Consider the following 19,347-nt stretch of genomic DNA (forward strand, 5'->3'; position numbering starts at 1 on the left):
TTCTCCTGCATTGCAAGTAGATTCTTTACCAGCTGAACTACCAGGGAAGCCCAGTAAAGTCTAGGGTGGGACCCAATAATTTGCATTTTAACAGCTTCCCAGATGAAGCGGTTGCTGCTGTCCCACACTTTGAGAACCCATCTTAGAAGAGTTAGATTCTTGTTACATACTGGAGTTCAGCTGTGAGTGGGGCCTAAGGAGAGGAATGAAAATTAGTAGAAGACAGACACCTCTAATTCCTCTCTTTTCAAAGGTAAAGTGAACTGGGATCTACCACTGCATTGCTCATTCCCTATTTTGGTAGCCTTTATTTTGCAACTTGAGAAAATAAAGGCTCTTTAAGGGTCATGTGAACAGCCCAAAGCTGATTACACCGGTGGTTTCCTTGCTCCAGCAGACCAACCTGTCCCCTACCTCAGCACAGAATCTCCAGTTAACCCTGATCGGTTTCTTAACCTTCTCTCCTCCCCTGCCCCGCCCGCAGCGTCTTGACGTAGTTGCACGGACAACGTGCACCCACATTCAAAGCCCACAGGGGGCCGTCCTCGGTGATGCGCCGCAGGTGCTGCGCAGGCGCAAGCAGCAAGGCGCTGGAGCCGGTGTCATGGATTGCGTCAACTGGGTGGTAAGTGAGGATCATCAGCATGGCCTCTTGGCCTGCGCCCCGTGGGCGGGGAGTGTGACCCTGCGGTCATGGAAGTGGAGCTCCGCACACCACTTTTTTTCCTCCTGGCCCTTCACAGACATTCAGAGGCCCTCTCTCGTACGGGCTTCGGCTGTTCTTCGCCTCCGTGTTGGAGGACACGGATTAGAGCCAGTAGCTCACCTGGAAGTTGGATCTGGCTCTCATCAGAAGAGCAGATGTCCCTCCTCTTCTCCTCGCTTCTCATCCAAACTGAGGTCCTCTAGAATACGGATGTGGGACGGTGGTTAGAGGTGGAATGCACCTTAGCCCTTCCAGTTTCCTATGTGTTTAGAATTACTAAATTCAGTTGTACTTTTAATTGTAGCCCTTAATTTTAGTATGGCCGCTGTTGATTCTAAGCTGTATTATTTACCTGATACAACAGGTAATGTGATACTTTGTTACCCCAACACATATTTTTAGAGGTCGCCCTCATCCTTCCATTTTCCCATCCGTAAGTATCTTAATGTGTAAGTGTAGAATTGAAATTGATAAACGGAGACGTTGCTCTCCTACCGCTAAGGAGTACCTAAACCTCACATGAGAATTGATAGGTTAAATGGCCTTGTGAGACTTTCTATCAATCTTAAAAACCTGAATTAAAGATAAAGGCAAGGAGTCATGTTGATTTTCAGTTCATTTCAAGTCAAAAGTTCACATTTGGTTAAAGGCAATGTAGTTTGTCCAGATCTGTGGTATTTTATGGGTTCCACCTATACATATACAGCATAAAAGGGTTCATGTCTTGAGAAAAGTTATTATCATAATGTGTATCCATTGTCTGATTTTAGTGTGTTTTAAGATATGTAAAATAATTATACTTGAATTTACCATGTATACCATTTGATTATAATGAAGATAAACATAAAGTCTAACTGTAGTCCTAGAAGAGAAAGTACGTTCAGTTCCTACTTTGCTTTTGAAATTTTGTGTCGTAATGGGTCATTTTTGATGGCTGCTGTTACATTCTGAGGGTAGATCTTAAAAGATGTTTTTATCCCTAGCAGTTTTTCCCCCTCGCTTTAAATGTGATCACACTAGCTGAGACCAACACCGAAGCCTCAATTTAGCACTCCTTTATCAGGGTAAACTGTTTTAGAAGAAGTGACTAATCTAGAGCACCTAATCTTACTGTTTATATTTGTGAATAACATATTACTTAAAATATTGTTGATTGGCTTATTTATAGGCTTACCCTTTGTCCTCAGAAGGATAAGTGTAAAGCCTAACTACTCTTGGCATGAACGTATTTATTTACTGAGTGGTATGAAAAAGCAGTCCTTGAATAACAGAATTTTCAATTTGGCCTGTTAATTGCTGAAATAAGAGCAATTCAACTACATTCCTATTTTGTCATTTCCTATCAGTCCACTAGGTCAGGTCAGTATTGTTAGAATACTTAGCGTGGCTCTTTTTTTTTTTTTTGCATTTATTAATTTTTAAATTTTATTTATTTTTAAATTTTATTTTATTTTTTGGCCATGCTGTATGACTTGCAATGAATCTTCATTCCTTGACTAGAGATTAAACTCGTGCCCCCAGTAGTGAAAGCATTGAGTCTTAACCACTGGACTGCCAGGATTATGGTGGAAGTGAAGCGCAGTTTACATAGATTTGAAGGACTGAGTTTATTTCACAAGGGCTATTTTTCTATTGATATTGACCAATTTTTAATCTGATAAAAATGTGCTTTTAGAATGTTACTTACTCTCTGCAGACTATGGAAGGATAAGGTTCATTTAGTTTCTTAGTTTCTGTCCCTCTTAGGAAATTTTTTTTGTTGCAGTTTACTTGACCATGGTTCAGGATATCTTTTGGATTATGTGTGTTTTGGAAGTGGGAAGCACTTTGGTGACTATTGTAAATGCCTGCCCCAAATTTATGAGTTGGAATTTATTTACATTTGTGGAAATAATAAACTCTAAAAACTCTCTTTTGATCTGTTTGAGAAAAGAGTAAACTGAAAACAAAAGGTTCATTTCCACCTGCCTTAAATTCATTTCCTTTTAAAAAGGACTGGGGAGGTTAAATACTGACACAGAAGTCAGGGAACATAAAAACAAGCATACATCTTGATGAGATTTGTACCTTGTATTTTCTTGTAGTATTGTGATTCAGGGCTTCCCTGATGGCTCAGCAGGTAAAGAACCTCCTGCAATGCAGAAGACCCAGGAGATGCCAGTTTAATCCCTGGGCTGGGAGGATCCCTGGAGGAGGAAAGTGGCAGCCCACTCCAGTATTCCTGTCTGAAATGTCCCTTGTACAGAGGAACCTGGCAGACTATAGTCCCTGCAGTCACAGAGAGTCAGACCTGAGTGAGCAGCCTACACACTCATTGTGATTCAGCCTTATAGATAGACTGAGACTATGGATCTGAAATTAACACAATTTATGAAAAGCTAAGACTATACTGGGAATAGGATGCATTTAGTGAAAATCCTTGTGGTGGCTTTTCTTTAAGTGTAAGATTAGAAAGTGTACATTTCATGTTTTTTAAGGCTGGGCATGCTCAAACTTGAATGTAAAACTTTTAACAATTGCTTTTATGTAGGCTAAACTTTACAGATCTGTAATTGAAGATGTGATTGAAGGAGTGAGGGATCTCTTTGCTGAAGAAGGTGTGGAAGAACAAGTCTTAAAAGACTTGAAGCAGGTTTGTAGACAGTAAAAGTTTCTGTCTTTTGTTTTTTCAGCTTAAAAAATGGTTAAACTATAATTCAGAGCTCTTAATTAGCATTTAACACTTACCCACTTATTGAGATTTCAGTTGACAATTTAAAAGTTAAAAGAATAGCAGTAAATATCCTAATTTTTTTTAAAGCAAACATTTTGTTTCTCTCTGCAGCTCTGGGAAACAAAGGTTTTGCAATCTAAAGCCACAGAAGACTTCTTCAGAAATAGTGTTCATTCACCTCTGTTCACTCTTCAGTTGCCACACAGCTTGCACCAAACATTGCAATCATCATCAGGTTGGATACAGTTAGTAAATTAGTAGTATTTGTCTTTGTAACAAATTCTCTTTTGGTGGTGGTTTTGAATTAGGGTAATATTCTTAAGGTAAGAGGGCTTGGACTTCAAAAATCATTGTTAAATAAATGAATGCAGGATAAGTCATAACTGCCATGTAATTATTGATAAGAAAATTAGATTGTTTAAACTATTTTTCTTTTTTTTAATTCTGTAGTCCCAAAAGGTGACAAAGCCATACTTCAGAAGAACAGTTATATAGTTCATGGGCTATTGGGAGTGCCCTCTGGTTATTTCAGAAAATTTAATTGGCTGTAGTCAAGGAGTAATCCAGCCATCGTTGGTAAAGAAGCAGAGGGAAAGATGGGTACTTGCAAGCTTATGCACTCTTTTTTCTTGCTGTCTGTATGTATTATAAATCTGCCATTGAATTGGAAGCAAAATGGAGCTTTTGTGAAGATGGCTAGAAATGGACCTTACATGTATTGTCACTAATCTTGATCCTAGTGAATCTAGATCTCTGCTTTTAAGGGAAATATTTGTCCATAATATGTCTATTAGTTTACACTGGAAAAGATTAGCTGTTAGCAATACTATTATGTCTTTCTAGCCTTTATTTCTTTTTTCTCCCCTGATTCTTATGATCATTATGCTGTCCTGATATATGTATGTGTATACATTTTCTTGTTGATACACAGATACACAGAGAAGCAGGCAGTTAGAGACACTGACAGACGCAGAGGCACACACCAGCAGACACGCCTAGATACAGACATGCCCAGACAGACACACACACACAAAGTAGGTTTTATTTGATTTAGCTGGAATTTGATAGATTAATGTCTGTAAGGGTGGATTAAATTGTCAGTACAAACTGGTGTGGGCCAAGGCAAAGGGACAATAGTAAGTAGGCTTGTACCTTCTCTATAACAAGATGAGAGAATTCAAGTGTGGTAGCAATTATAACTTATAAAAATGAAACCAGCAAAGAGTGTTGAGTTACCAAACAGCTTTTATCTGACTCTGTGCCTAAAATGTAGAATATTGCACTGTAAGAGTTAGCCATAGCAGTTTTAATTACTTAGTTGACACACTGAAACATTTTCCATCAAATTTTTTTTTTGGCTATGCTTTCATTTTTAATTTTACTGTTTTATTAGGGCATTCCTTTTATTTCTGCCTTTAAATAACATTCTTTTACTCTTTTTTTCATCATTAAAGAACTTTAAAGATTTTTTTCCTTAGGAGTGGCTTGGAGTGTGGTCAATGTGGAGGAGTAATATACTTGACTGAATTTTATCAAAAGTGTAGTTCTTGAAAAAAGAATAGCCAGAACACTTCCACTTTCTGTCATTCAAAATTGCAATACTAGATTTTGCCGCAAGATGGTAATATTACCAATGATTTAAATCACAAAATGGTCTTGCAACTAATATATCTAGCTGACTTTCACTCAACACTTCATTCTAGTTTCTTTCTTAGAGGTTAGAATAATAGACATAATTACATTTAAACAAGATAGTTTTTCTTATTCTCTCCTGCTTCATTCATAATGAAGTGAAGAGGAAGCACGTGTGTCCTGTAAAACTGCACTATAGGCCTTACTGCCTTCCATCTTCATTTCTAGGTACTCTAGTACCTAGTAAATAACCTCATAAAATTGGAAGTGCTTTTTATGTCTTCTCATTGTATGCTTTTAAAAGCCTGATTAAGATAACCTAAACTTCTACAACCTTTTCATCTCTTGATAACAAGTTCTAATTAAATCTACAATGGAATAAGTCATTTGCCTTTGTCTATTCCACAAATTTTATTATGTTTTCTTTGACTGTATTATCCATTTGTTTAATAATTTGCTGTATCTTCAATTGTCAGCTTTTTTTTTCTTTTTTTTAGGGGGGGGTAACTCAGGAATGCTTTACACTTTGAAATCGAGAACCTCAAAGTACTTTTCTTTTGGGTTATAGATATCTGGCATATTAGAAGTTAAAGCTGAGACTTTTAAAAATGTTGATTTATTAATTTAAAAAGTGATTGCATGTTAATATATATTTGTTTAAAATAACTGTTTTCTAGAACAAAAAGTATTTAGTGGGAAGATTGGTATTGTTTCACTTCTCTGCAATTCTAGTTAATGTCTGGCTTAATTCAAGACAGCTGGATTCTCATATCTATTTCTAAATTTAATCTGTTTTGATATGTAGTTTTAGCAAAACTACGTATAAGACGAAAATCTAATATTCCACGATTCAGTTCAGTTCAGTTCAGTCGCTCAGTCGTGTCCAACTCTTTGCGACCCCATGAATCGCAGCACGCCAGGCCTCCCTGTCCATCACCAACTCCCGGAGTTCACTCAGACTCACGTCCATCGAGTCAGTGATGCCATCCAGCCATCTCATCCTCTGTCGTCCCCTTCTCCTCCTGCCCCCAATCCCTCCCAGCATCAGAGTCTTTTCCAATGAGTCAACTCTTCGCATGAGGTGGCCAAAGTACTGGAGTTTCAGCTTTAGCATCATTCCTTCCAAAGAAATCCCAGGGCTGATCTCCTTCAGAATGGACTGGTTGGATCTCCTTGCAAGAGTCCAAGGCACTCTCAAGAGTCTTCTCTAACACCACAGTTCAAAAGCATCAATTCTTTGGCGCTCAGCCTTCTTCACAGTCCAACTCTCACATCCATACATGACCACAGGAAAAACCATAGCCTTGACTAGACGGACCTTTGTTGGCAAAGTAATGTCTCTGCTTTTGAATATGCTATCTAGGTTGGTCATAACTTTCCTTCCAAGGAGTAAGCGTCTTTTAATTTCATGGCTGCAGTCACCATCTGCAGTGATTTTGGAGCCCAAAAAATAGTCTGACACTGTTTCCATGAAGTAATGGGACCGGATGCCATGATCTTCGTTTCTGAAGGTTGAGCTTTAAGCCAGCTTTTTCACTCTCCACTTTCACTTTCATCAAGAGGCTTTTGAGTTCCTCTTCACTTTCTGCCATAAGGGTGGTGTCATCTGCATATCTGAGGTTATTGATATTTCTCCTGGCAATCTTGATTCCAGCTTGTGTTTCTTCCAGTCCAGCGTTTCTCATGATGTACTCTGCATATAAGTTAAATAAGCACGGTGACAATATACAGCCTTGACGTACTCCTTTTCCTCTTTGGAACCAGTCTGTTGTTCCATGTCCAGTTCTAACTGTTGCTTCCTGACCTGCATACAAATTTCTCAAGAGGCAGATCAGGTGGTCTGGTATTCCCATCTCTTTCAGAATTTTCCACAGTTTACTGTGATCCACAGAGTCAAAGGCTTTGGCATAGTCAATAAAGCAGAAATAGATGTTTTTCTGGAACTCTCTTGCTTTTTCCATGATCCAGCGGATGTTGACAATTTGATCTCTGGTTCCTCTGCATTTTCTAAAACCAGCTTGAACATCAGGAAGTTCACGGTTCACATATTGCTGAAGCCTGGCTTGAAGAATTTTGAGCATTACTTTACTAGCGTGTGAGATGAGTGCAATTGTGTGGTAGTTTGAGTATTCTTTGGCATTGCCTTTCTTTGGGCTTGGAATGAAAACTGATCTTTTCCAGTCCTGTGGCCACTGCTGAGTTTTCCAAATTTGCTGGCATATTGAGTGGAGCACTTTCACAGCATCATCTTTCAGGATTTGAAAGCGCTCCACTGGAATTCCATCACCTCCACTAGCTTTGTTCGTAGTGATGCTTTCTAGAAGGCCCACTTGACTTCACATTCCAGGATGTCTGGCTCTAGGTGAGTGATCACACCATCGTGATTATCTGGGTCGTGAAGATCTTTTTTGTACAGTTCTTCTGTGTATTCTTGCCATCTCTTCTTAATATCTTCTGCTTCTGTTAGGTCCATACCATTTCTGTCCTTTATCGAGCCCATCTTTGCATGAAATGTCCCCTTGGTGTCTCTAATTTTCTTGAAGAGAGCTCTAGTCTTTCCCATTCTGTTGTTTTCCTCTATTTCTTTGCATTGATCGCTGAGGAAGGCTTTCTTATCTCTCCTTGCTATTCTTTGGAACTCTGCATTCAGATGCTTATATCTTTCCTTTTCTCCTGTGCTTTTCGCTTCTCTTCTCTTCACAGCTATTTGTAAGGCCTCCCCAGACAGCCATTTTGCTTTTTTGCATTTCTTTTCCATGGGGATGGTCTTGATCCCTGTCTCCTGTACAATGTCCCGAACCTCATTCCATAGTTCATCAGGCACTCTATCTATCAGATCTAGGCCCTTAAATCTATTTCTCACTTCCACTGTATAATCATAAGGGATTTGATTTAGGTCATACCTGAATGGTCTAGTGGTTTTCCCTACTTTCTTCAATTTAAGTCTGAATTCCACGGTTAGATAATTGAAAAAGCAGGAGTATTTTAATAGCTTTTTCAGGTAATTTGGTACTAAGGTAAAACTCAACAAGTGGTAGCTTTTGAGAGATTAGGTGCAAAGTAGAATCAATATCAGTGGACTTTTTGAAACCATATCAGTGGACTTTTTGTTAAAGTTCCCTGGTGTATCTTGCACTTTGAATGACTCTTTAACCTGTGTGTAATTTTGTAACATATGTTGATGACTTGGAAAATGTTGGTTCACTGAGTTAAATATTTGACACATTGTTCATGATACAGGATAAAAAGTCATTATCATCCCCCCACATCTCATTAGAAAAGTGTTCTAAGTATCAGAAAGCAATGAAGCTCACTGTTGTGGATATAGTTTCCAAAATTCTAATTTTTGCTTGAAAACTTGAATTTTATCATTCCTAAACAAACATTGTCAGTTTGCTTTTCTTTGAAGTGATGGGCACACTTAGTTCATTTTCAGAAAACTGCCATATACCCAGCTTTGAAGAAGCATGGTTACTGTCAGTTTTTCTTTCAAGTGAAAGTAGTATTTCTTGAAAAAAAGAAATTAGCTATGTCAGCTCCCAACTTAAACAATAGCACCATTGCGTCTCATTGTACTTCCTTGGACTTCTGTATGCTACAGAAATGCTTTATATGTTCTTCCAGTTTCCTCATACAGAATATTAAAAGGAAGTATACTTGAGGGTTGAAATTTAGTAAAAATAATTATTTATAGTTACATTAAGGAACTTCTTGGAGAAGGAAATGGCACACCACTCCAGTACTCTTGCCTGGAAAATCCCATGGACAGAGGAGCCTGGTGGGCTTCAGTCCATGGGGTTGCTAGAAGTCGGACACGACTGAGCGACTTCACTTTCACTTTTCCCTTTCATGCATTGGAGAAGGAAATGGCAACCCACTCCAGTGTTCTTGCCTGGAGAATCCCAGGGACGGGGGAGCCTGGTGGGCTGCCGTCTATGGGGTCGCACAGAGTCGGACACGACTGAAGTGACTTAGCAGCAAGGAACTTCTTAAGTGAAACAGTTTTGTTGTTGTTGGTTTTATTTATTTTTTAGCTGTGAGTGAACAGCCATGGAGAGTAAATACAGTGAGCACTAGTAGGGTTTGGTGCTTCCAGGCTTACTTCATGTGACGGTGCCTTCGGTTTTAATCACTGTGGCTTTGTGCCACAGTGCAGATGTCAACAATACCCTGCCCCAAATGCTCAGGCTTGTGAATGTGTATGAATGGTGAATTTAACTTGTGAATTTAGTATCAAAATTCAGTAGGAACTGCGTGAAACTTTACTATAAAATTTTGTTCGTTCAGTTCTTTTGATGACTATAAAGAAACTCTTAAAACTCTCTTATAGCTTTGTTTGATTTACATGAGTAGAGAGAATTATCCTCTGGGATTTATTTCAGAGTATTTAAAAGGGGAGAATTGTTGCTATTTTTCCTCAAGAAATTCTTTTAATTGCTGCAGACAGTATGTTAACAGATTTTTGTTTCCTCTCAGGCTGTGACTTAAGCTGTACCAGCCTAAGCTTTGCTCACTTCAGCTAATTAAGACTAATACCATTGTGTTCCTGCCACTCCAGTTCTTTCTAATTGGGCCTTTCTAAAAGAATGCCTGCTAATAAGCAAAGCCATAGATGGCAGAGGATAAAAATAATTTTGTACCTCATTAACTATCAGTCTCTGTAGCTTCACTTCTGTTGTCTTAATGTGACAAGAATGGTTAGTTAAAAAAATTTGCTCTTCTGAGCTGTTTGTTGTGTGTGATGGAGCCACTCTATGTCAGAAATGGATCTTTGGGGAAGTGAAAGTGAAGTTGCTCAGTCGTGTCCGACTCTTTGCGACCCCATGGGCTGTAGCCTACCAGCCTCCTCCGTCCATGGGATTTTCCAGGCAAGAGTACTGGAGTGGGTTGCCATTTCCAAGTCTTCCTTAATACAATATGTGAAAAAAAAAAGCCTGCTTAAACATGCAAAAATGTTTTCTATTTCATTGAAGAAAAGAGATGGTCTTCTAACAGTCAGGTTCAAGGAGATACAATGAACCTTGAGATAAGGTTTAAGGTTATATTGGTCAACTAAGATCCTTCTAGTAACTGTTTCTTAGACTGATGTTTAAATAAATTTTATTGAAGCATAGTAGATTGAAAATGTGTTAGTTTCTGCTGTACAACAAAGTGAATCAGTTATAAATATACATATATCCACTCTTTTATAGATGCTTTTCCCATATAGCAGAGAAGGCAATGGCACCCCACTCCAGTACTCTTGCCTGGAAAATCCCATGGACGGAGGAACCTGGTAGGCTGCAGTCCATGGGGTTGCTAAGAGTCGGACATGACTGAGTGACTTCACTTTCACTTTTCACTTTTCCCATATAGGTCATTACAGGGTTTTGAGAAGTTTCCTGTGCTATACAATAGCTCCTTAATAATTACCTATTTTATATGTGGTAATATGTATATGTTATTCCCACTCTCCCAATTTATCCCTCCCCCACCTTCTCCCACCCTAGTAACTGTAAGTTTGTTTTCCCATCTGTGACTGTATTTTGTAAATAAGTTCATTTGTACCATTTTTTTGGATTCCACATATAAATGATATTATATATATGTTTTTCTCTGTCTGACTTCACTCAGTATGACAATCTCTAGGTTTCCATGTTGCTGCAGATGACATTATTTTGTTCTTTTTTAGACTTATTTTTAAACAATTGCATTTAAAACCATTTGGCCAACCTTCTAGATGTACAATAACCAAAGGGACAGTTAGCATAGGAAGTTGGTGCAAATAAAGATAAATGAGATGACAGGTTTAATGCAGGTTGAGTTGGTGTTCTTCTAAGAATTTATTGTCATATTTTTCTTCGCAGTTTACCTGAAGTACTGCAGAGACTTCAGGAGACATGTTCTTTTAGATTTACTCTTAAAACTGTGTATCTGTGTTTGCTTAATTACTTGACTAAAGTACTATAAATAAATTTTCATGAAATAAATGAATTGAAATTTCTTTTGAACCTATTAAAACTTAGAATGGTTTATGGTAGTTTACATTTTTGGTTTTTTTTGCTCAAAGTATAGTTGCTTGGAAAAATGCCATAAAATTACTTTTTTCTGTTATGAAAAGTTGTGATGGAGGTACATTGACTTCCTAAAGACAACCTAGCTGTTTTCTTATGGACTTCTATAGTACAATATACTTGATTGCAATGGGATTTTCTTTTGGTACTTAAAGACTTAGTTGTAAAGTCTTTATCTGAAATTGTTGGGAAAAGATATGATTAACTATTTTTACCTCACTTGGAATCAGAAAGTATAGAATTTATCATTGAATGTTGAATGTTGAATGTTGAAATGTTAGTGATGGAAAGCATTAAAAAAAATAAGGTATACTTAGAGCAATTTTATTAAATTGGTAAAATCTAATGACTACTTAATATTTATTTTGTTTTCTATACAGCATCGTTTGTTATTCCTGCTGGTAGAACTCGTCCCAGTTTTACCGCAGCAGAACTGGTATGTAGCTTATTTAAGATATATTTTTAAAAGAGATGCCCCAGTTTTAGTGAATGGTGGCTGAAGGCTGGGCAGAGATGTAATTTGTAAAACTTTAGTTGAATGAGGAAAGATGTCGTAAGGGATGGGAAGACAAAAATAGCTTCTATAATATAGGTGTTGGAAAAAGTCAGGAGTTTCAGATGTAATATTTTCTCACCAACTTTTCCTATCTTCCAGAGCAGTTGTTAGCATCTGCCAAGACTGTACCTACAAGATTAGGAAATTTCTAAAGTTACATTGTATGGAGTTTTAATACACTGTATAATGTTACATACTTAGTGGTTCCTAAGTAGATGATTTTGATCTGCTGCATTTTCTGACTTTTTCCCCCCTAGCGTTGAGGCACATCATAGTTCTTCCTTTTATTTAAGTGGAATATTTTGGTTATTTTTTACCTTTGTATAATAGAGGTCGGTTTTCCCCCTAGGATTTGGGGACAGAAGATAAAATTTAAAACTTACATATAGAAAACTGAGTAGTTTTCAGGTGGGGAAAAATAGAACTCTTTCTCTCTTTTTTTTAAGATGGCTTAGTGGTAAGAAATCCACCTGCGAATGCAGGAAGTGCAGATTCCATCCCTGGATCAGGGACATCCCCTGGGGAAGGAAGTGGCAACCCATTCTAGTATTCTTGACTGGAGAATCCCATAGACAGTGGAGCCTAGCGGGCTACAGTCCGTGGGGTCGCAGAATTGGACACGACTTAGCAACTAAACAACGACAAAAGATGATAAATGATCCACTAACTGTTCTTCATTTTCTTTCAGCCCATGAGTTACCTTTCTGGGGTACAAGACTTTTGTTGTTGCTGTTGTTTAGTCGCTAAGTTGTGTCTGACTCTTTTGCGACTCCTTGGACTGTAGCTCTCCAGGCTCCTCTGTCCTTGGGATTCTCCAGGCAAGAATACTGGAGTGGGTTGCCATTTCCTTCTCCAGGGGATCTACCCAACCTAGGTATAGAACCTGTGTCTCCTGCATTGGCAGGCAGGTGCTTTACAGCTGACTCACTTAGTGGACCATTTATTTCTGTTTCTTCATTAAAAACAAAAATCATAGTCCTTACCACAATTTTTAGAAAGGATGGTGCTGCTTTTGATAGGATACCAGTGAAGAAATATTTCTATCTTTGGAATTCTTGGAAATAAGTTCTCATTAATGATGGGCTTCCCTGGTGGCTCAAATGGTAAAGAATCTGCCTACAGTGCAGGAGACCCAGGTTTGTTCCTTGTGTTGGGAATATCCTCCAGAGAAAGGAATGGCTACTGACTCCAGTACTTGCCTGAAGAATTCAATGGACAGAGGAGATTGGTGGGCTACAGGCCATGGGGTCACAAAGAGTTGGACTTGACTGGAGCAACTAACGCACACATGAAGAGTAAAATCAGATTTAGAAAGTAAAAAGTGATAGGGCCCTACAGGATTGTATCCCAAAGGTAGCTATTTTAACTGTATGATATATATCCATTTAGACTTCTTCATTAAAGAAAGTTGTATTAATTTTCACAGTAAAAGTAGGATCATTCTCTGGACTATTTCTGTCATTTCTTTTTTCTAAACTTAGTAATATAGATGGCCCTTTTCAATGCCAGGTAAATATTGATTAGCCTTAGTGGATGTGTCACAGTTTAATTAACCAGTCTTTTGTTTATGGACATTTAAATTATTGTTAGTATTTTTCTAATATGGACTTACATTGGTGATACTTGTAGATAATGTTTTGGTGTGTTTGTGATAATCAGGTAATTGGGATAAATTTCTGGAAGTAGAATTTCTGAGTCAAAGATAATGCATGTTTTTAGTTTTGGTATATACTGCAAAATTGCCGTCCAAAAGGATTGTACCATATATGCTCATATAAGCAGTGGTGTGAGAGAATATGATTTTTATCATATTCTAGCAACACTGGGTAATATTAATCAGTCTTTTAGATTTTTGCATGTCAGATAGGCAAACATATTTCCTTATCTTTTCATTTAGTTTTTAAAAAATTTTAAAACCCTAAGGTCTAATTATTCTAAAATAAAAATGATACACTTTAATCTGCTTTAAAATAATATTAGTGATCAACTTACAGACTAGAGGACTCCTATAAACAACTGTGGTTCTTATATTTGACATCTTGAGGATCAGTACCCATTTTAAAGCTATGCTGTGGGCAGATTTTATGAGTCAGTGTTCATGTTATTTATGAAGACTTACTGACTTCATTGCTAATAGCCATAGGGGGAAATTCCTTTTATTTTTAATGAGATGATCTACATCAAATATTAAAAAGCTGTTTTACTCAAGAGTACTCAGCCCTAATGTTGGGTTACTATTGTCCTGTTGACCTTAATCAGATTTTTTTTGTATCCTCTATGAGATCAGGAAAAAAGTTTCAAGTAAAGCGTCTTTCTAACTTTCGAATGTAAAATTCTCATATCTAGGGCACCTCAAACTCCAGTGCAAGCTTTACTTTTCCTGGTTATCCTATTCATGTACCGGTGGGTGTGACACAGCAGACTGCATCTGGTAAGAGTATAGTCTTACGAATATTTTGTTTTTAGCATTGGTACTGACTTCTGGATATTAACTTCCATGAGTTTAAATTAACTATACCTCAAGTCATTGAAGTTATAGGAACTTTTGATAAGCCTTACTTAAAAGTAATAATAAATAGTAGTTGTTATGAAAGCAAGCTACTGCAAAAAACACTAAGCCTCTCTATTAAGACAGGCACTAAGCTTGTCCCCACATTTCACTTCCAGTTCTCTTTCCCAACATTGTATAAGATGCTTTGTGTAGGTTTTCTCTAGTTTAAGCTAGTTTCCGGAATTTTTATACACATGTCCCAGCTAGGTCTAATCAGGAAAAACTAAAGATTAGATTTATCAACCTTTGCCTCCTTTCTTATTGGAGATTGTATCAGAATATTTGAAAAATTTGGAGGTTTAACTTGTGTCTGCTTTTCAGAGAACTGTTTCTTTATTTGAAAGAGAATCATACCTATTTTTTTTTTTGGTCATTACAGAGTTTAAGCAAAGTACCTGACTCAGTGTTCAAAAAGTAAATGTCTTTCTTCTTTTTAGTATTATTTTAAGGAAAGAAGGGGGAAATTTGTTAACTTTTGAAATTATTAAATCCTTTTTGGACAGCCTTGTCTTATAGTTGTTCTATGGTATCTTATATCTAAAGTATACATTCTCCATGACTAGGTTTCTTAAAAATCCCAATTTAGGTTATTAACACTGTAATTTATTACACAGTGGGAAAGGCTCATGGAATAAATATTGGTGGCCTGTGTACGTCTCCAAATGTGCCATATAAGCAATAGTGGGAAAAGCCTAAAGTTAAAGCAAGATATATTTAATTTTTTGAAATAAGAGTAATAGATTATTATGGTAGAAGACACACAAAAAAAATCTGGAAAAAAAAACTCCTAGAGATAACCACTGTTAACCTATTGATATATTTCCTCCTGGCCTCCTGTGCATGAGATTGTTTTTTTAAAGGAGATTAGGATTCTGTTATACTTACAGTTTTGTTTTCTCCTTTTAAAGCTCACCTTTATAAAGTCAGTGTACCATTTATGGTGACACAGACTTCTGAAAGAGCAAGTATTCTTCAGCATCCAGTTCAGCAAGTATTTCAGCTGCTTGGGCAGCCGTCAATAATACAGACCAGTATTCCACAATTAAACCCGTGTTTTCTTCAAGCAACTACTGAAAAATCACTGAGAATGGAAACTGTGCTCCAGCAACCTATAGTTCTTCCTTCTGAGACAGTGGATAGGAAACATTTAGAAAACACTACCAGTGATATTCTTGTACCTCCTGGAAATGAGCATAAAACCATATCTGAAGCTTTATTGAATCAGCTGGTAAGCTCTCAGTACATCAGCTTTCCAGGTGGTGTATTTACTCCACAGGTCTCTCAAACAGATTCCATTGTGGAGCCAGTGCTCTGGGTTTCAGCTCGCATGACTCAAAATCTGCATGGGCCCCTTTCCACTAGCCCTCAGGGAGCTCAGCACCAACATGTGCTTGAGGCTCAGCCTAGTGTTCTTAAAAACAGGCTGTGTGGATGTGATTCTGTAAAGCAACCAAGAAATACAGAGGAGCCCAGCAGCCTACCTGTCTCAGAGAAGGTAGTACTGTGTTTAACTTACTGATATTAACAGATAAACAGTAGCCAGTGATTAGATGTCCTGAGTGGCTTTTTTTTTAACCTGTAACATTATTCAAAAGTATGCTTTGCTTTTTCGTTTAGAAGATTGTTTCTTTATTTTCTTTAAACACACCTATCAGTTTTTAAAAGTATTCATGCTCAACATTTCTAAACTTTTAGTTTTCATGAATGAATTAGAATATTTCTTTGAAGAAAATGCATTTGTTTTAAGCTTCCCTGGTGGCTCAACTGGTAAAGAATCTGCCCGCAGTGCGGGAGATCTGGGTTCGATCCCTGGTTTGGGAAGATCCCCTGGAGAAGTGAACGGCTACCCACTCTAGTATTCTGACCTGGAGAATTCCATGGACTGCATAATCCATGGGGTCACAAAGAGCTGGACACAACTGAGCAACCTTCACTTTTCAATCTGTTTTATGTTTCCCTTACATTGTGAGGATTGTTTTTGTGTGCAGATAAAGTTTAAGATTCAGAAGTGCATCCTAGTAATTAAATGAGTATTTTGAGGTAATTCATTAAATGTTCAAAAGAGATCCAAAGTCTTATTTCTTGTTCTACCTTTGTGCTTAGTCACTCTGTTCTACATAATTTTCCTAAATTTCCGTATGAAAGTTTTCTCTGCAAGAGGAAGTATCTTTCTGGTAGATATTTTGTTTCTCTGCTAAAATACTAATTTCTTTTGGAATTCAAACCACTAAAAAATAGCTCCTAATTAACTTTCCATATTAAAAATAGGTTCACATTACTAATTTCCAAGGAATTCATAGTGATTGCAGAAAGATTCATAGAGAATTTTGCATGGTAAAATTAAAAAATCTTGTGTTATTTTTTTTTTATGTATGCATTTTATTTATTTTTTTTCTTTCTTTATTTTTTTTTTCAACTTTACAATATTGTATTAGTTTTGCCAAATATCGAAATGAATCCGCCACAGGTATACCCGCGTTCCCCATCCTGAACCCTCCTCCCTCCTCCCTCCCCTACCCTCCCTCTGGGTCGTCCCAGTGCACCAGCCCCAAGCATCCAGTACCGTGCATCGAACCTGGACTGGCGACTCGTTTCATACATGATATTATACATGTTTCAATGCTATTCTCCCAAATCTCCCCACCCTCTCCCTCTCCCACAGAGTCCATAAGACTGATCTATACATCAATGTCTCTTTTGCTGTCTCGTACACAGGGTTATTGTTACCATCTTTCTAAATTCCATATATATGCGTTAGTATACTGTATTGGTGTTTTTCTTTCTGGCTTACTTCACTCTGTATAATAGGTTCCAGTTTTATCCATCTCATTAGAACTGATTCAAATGTATTCTTTTTAATGGCTGAGTAATACTCCATTGTGTATATGTACTACAGCTTTCTTATCTGTTCATCTGCTGATGGGCATCTAGGTTGCTTCCATGTCCTGGCTATTATAAACAGTGCTGCGATGAACATTGGGGTACATGTGTCTCTTTCCCTTCTGGTTTCCTCAGTGTGTATGCCCAGCAGTGGGATTGCTGGATCATAAGGCAGTTCTAGTTCCAGTTTTTTAAGGAATCTCCACACTGTTCTCCATAGTGGCTGTACTAGTTTGCATTCCCACCAACAGTGTAAGAGAGTTCCCTTTTCTCCACACCCTCTCCAGCATTTATTGCTTGTAGACTTTTGGATCTCAGCCATTCTGACTGGTGTGAAATGGTACCTCATAGTGGTTTTGATTTGCATTTCTCTGATAATGAGTGATGTTGAGCATCTTTTCATGTGTTTGTTAGCCATCTGTATGTCTTCTTTGGAGAAATGTCTATTTAGTTCTTTGGCCCATTTTTTGATTGGGTCATTTATTTTTCTGGAGTTGAGCTGTAGGAGTTGCTTGTATATTTTTGAGATTAGTTGTTTGTCCGTTGCTTCATTTGCTATTATTTTCTCCCATTCTGAAGGCTGCCTTTTCACCTTGCTAATAGTTTCCTTTGATGTGCAGAAGCTTTTAAGTTTAATTAGGTCCCATTTGTTTATTTTTGCTTTTATTTCCAATATTCTGGGAGGTGGGTCATAGAACATCCTGCTGTGATGTATGTCGGAGAGTGTTTTGCCTATGTTCTCCTCTAGGAGTTTTATAGTTTCTGGTCTTACGTTTAGATCTTTAATCCATTTTGAGTTTATTTTTGTGTAAGGTGTTAGAAAGTGTTCTAGTTTCATTCTTTTACAAGTGGTTTGTGTTATTTTTTTACAAATGTAAAATGTCTTACAGCTAACTCCACTTATACAATTTAGTGACATATGACAAATAATTGAAAACTTGTGTCTCTGACTAATGATTTAGTAGTCCTTTAGAAATGCTGTACAAATCTGTAGCAATATAGTAGTTAACTGCAACCTTAATACTTTTCTAGATAAAAGGGAAGGGTATAGTATAAAGTTTACTATGAAAGAGAAAGTCACTCAGTCATGTCTGACTCTTTGCGACCCCATGGACTGTAGCCTGCCAGACTCCTTTGTCCATGGAATTCTCCAGGCAAGAATATTGGAGTGGGTTCAGTTCAGTTCAGTTCAGTTCAGTCGCTCAGTCGTGTCCGACTCTTTGCGACCCCATGAATCACAGCACACTAGGCCTACCTGTCCATCACCAACTCCTGGAGTTTACCCAAACTCATGTCCATTGAGTCAGTGACGCCATCCAGCTATCTTATCCTCTGTTGTCCCCTTCTCCTCCTGCCCCCAAATCCCTCCCAGCATCAGGGTCTTTTCCAACGAGTCAACTTTTCGCATGAGGTGGCCAAAGTATTGGAGTTTCAGCTTCAGCATCAGTCCTTCCAATGAACACCCAGGACTGATCTCCTTTAGGATGGACTGGTTGGATCTCCTTGCAGTCCAAGGGACTCTCAAGAGTCTTCTCCAACACCACAGTTCAAAAGCATCAATTCTTCGGCACTCAGCTTTCTTCACAGTCCAATTCTCACATCCATAATGACCACTGGAAAAACCATAGCCTTGACTAGACAGATCTTTGTTGGCAAAGTAATGTCTCTGCTTTTGAATATGCTATCTAGGTTGGTCATAACTTTCCTTCCAAGGAGTAAGCGTCTTTTAATTTCATGGCTGCAATCACCATCTGCAGTGATTTTGGAGCCCCCAAAATAAAGTCTGACACTGTTTCCACTGTTTCCCCATCTATTTCCCATGAAGTGATGGGAACGGATGCCATGATCTTAGTTTTCTGAATGTTGAGCTTTAAGCCAACTTTTGCACTCTCCTCTTTCACTTTCATCAAGAGGCTTTTAGTTCCTCTTCACTTTCTGCCGTAAGGGTGGTGTCATTTGCATATCTGAGGTAATTGATATTTCTCCCAGCAATCTTGATTCCAGCTTGTGCTTCTTCCAGCCCAGCGTTTCTCATGATGTACTCTGCATATAAGTTAAATAAGCAGGGTGACAGTACACAGCATTGATGAACTCCTTTTCCTTTTTGGAACCAATGTGTTGTTCCATGTCCAATTCTAACTGTTGCTTCCTGACCTGCATATAGGTTTCTCAAGAGGCAGGTCAGGTGGTCTGGTATTCCCATCTCTTGAAGAATTTTCCACAGTTTATTGTCATCCACACAGTCAAAGGCTTTGG

The 19,347-nt window shown here is 37.9% G+C and overlaps 1 protein-coding gene across 3 annotated transcripts in view; it reads left to right on the forward strand.

Moving 5' to 3' along the window:
* The first annotated feature begins 513 nt into the window (after positions 1 to 513).
* GTF2A1L (general transcription factor IIA subunit 1 like) overlaps positions 514 to 19,347 on the forward strand; it is a 44,177-nt gene continuing 25,343 nt past the window's right edge. The window contains exons 1-6 of one of the 3 annotated variants that reach the window (XM_061432318.1): positions 514 to 625; positions 3,237 to 3,338; positions 3,531 to 3,654; positions 11,485 to 11,540; positions 14,007 to 14,091; positions 15,120 to 15,439. In XM_061432318.1, coding sequence (XP_061288302.1) covers positions 605 to 625; positions 3,237 to 3,338; positions 3,531 to 3,654; positions 11,485 to 11,540; positions 14,007 to 14,091; positions 15,120 to 15,439 — 708 coding nt within the window. In that variant the 5' untranslated portion in view covers positions 514 to 604. The other 2 variants (XM_061432317.1, XM_061432316.1) reach the window with 2 other exon arrangements.

The sequence above is a fragment of the Bos javanicus genome, chromosome 11 (assembly GCF_032452875.1).
Source record: "Bos javanicus breed banteng chromosome 11, ARS-OSU_banteng_1.0, whole genome shotgun sequence".
Taxonomy (NCBI): Eukaryota; Metazoa; Chordata; class Mammalia; order Artiodactyla; family Bovidae; genus Bos; species Bos javanicus.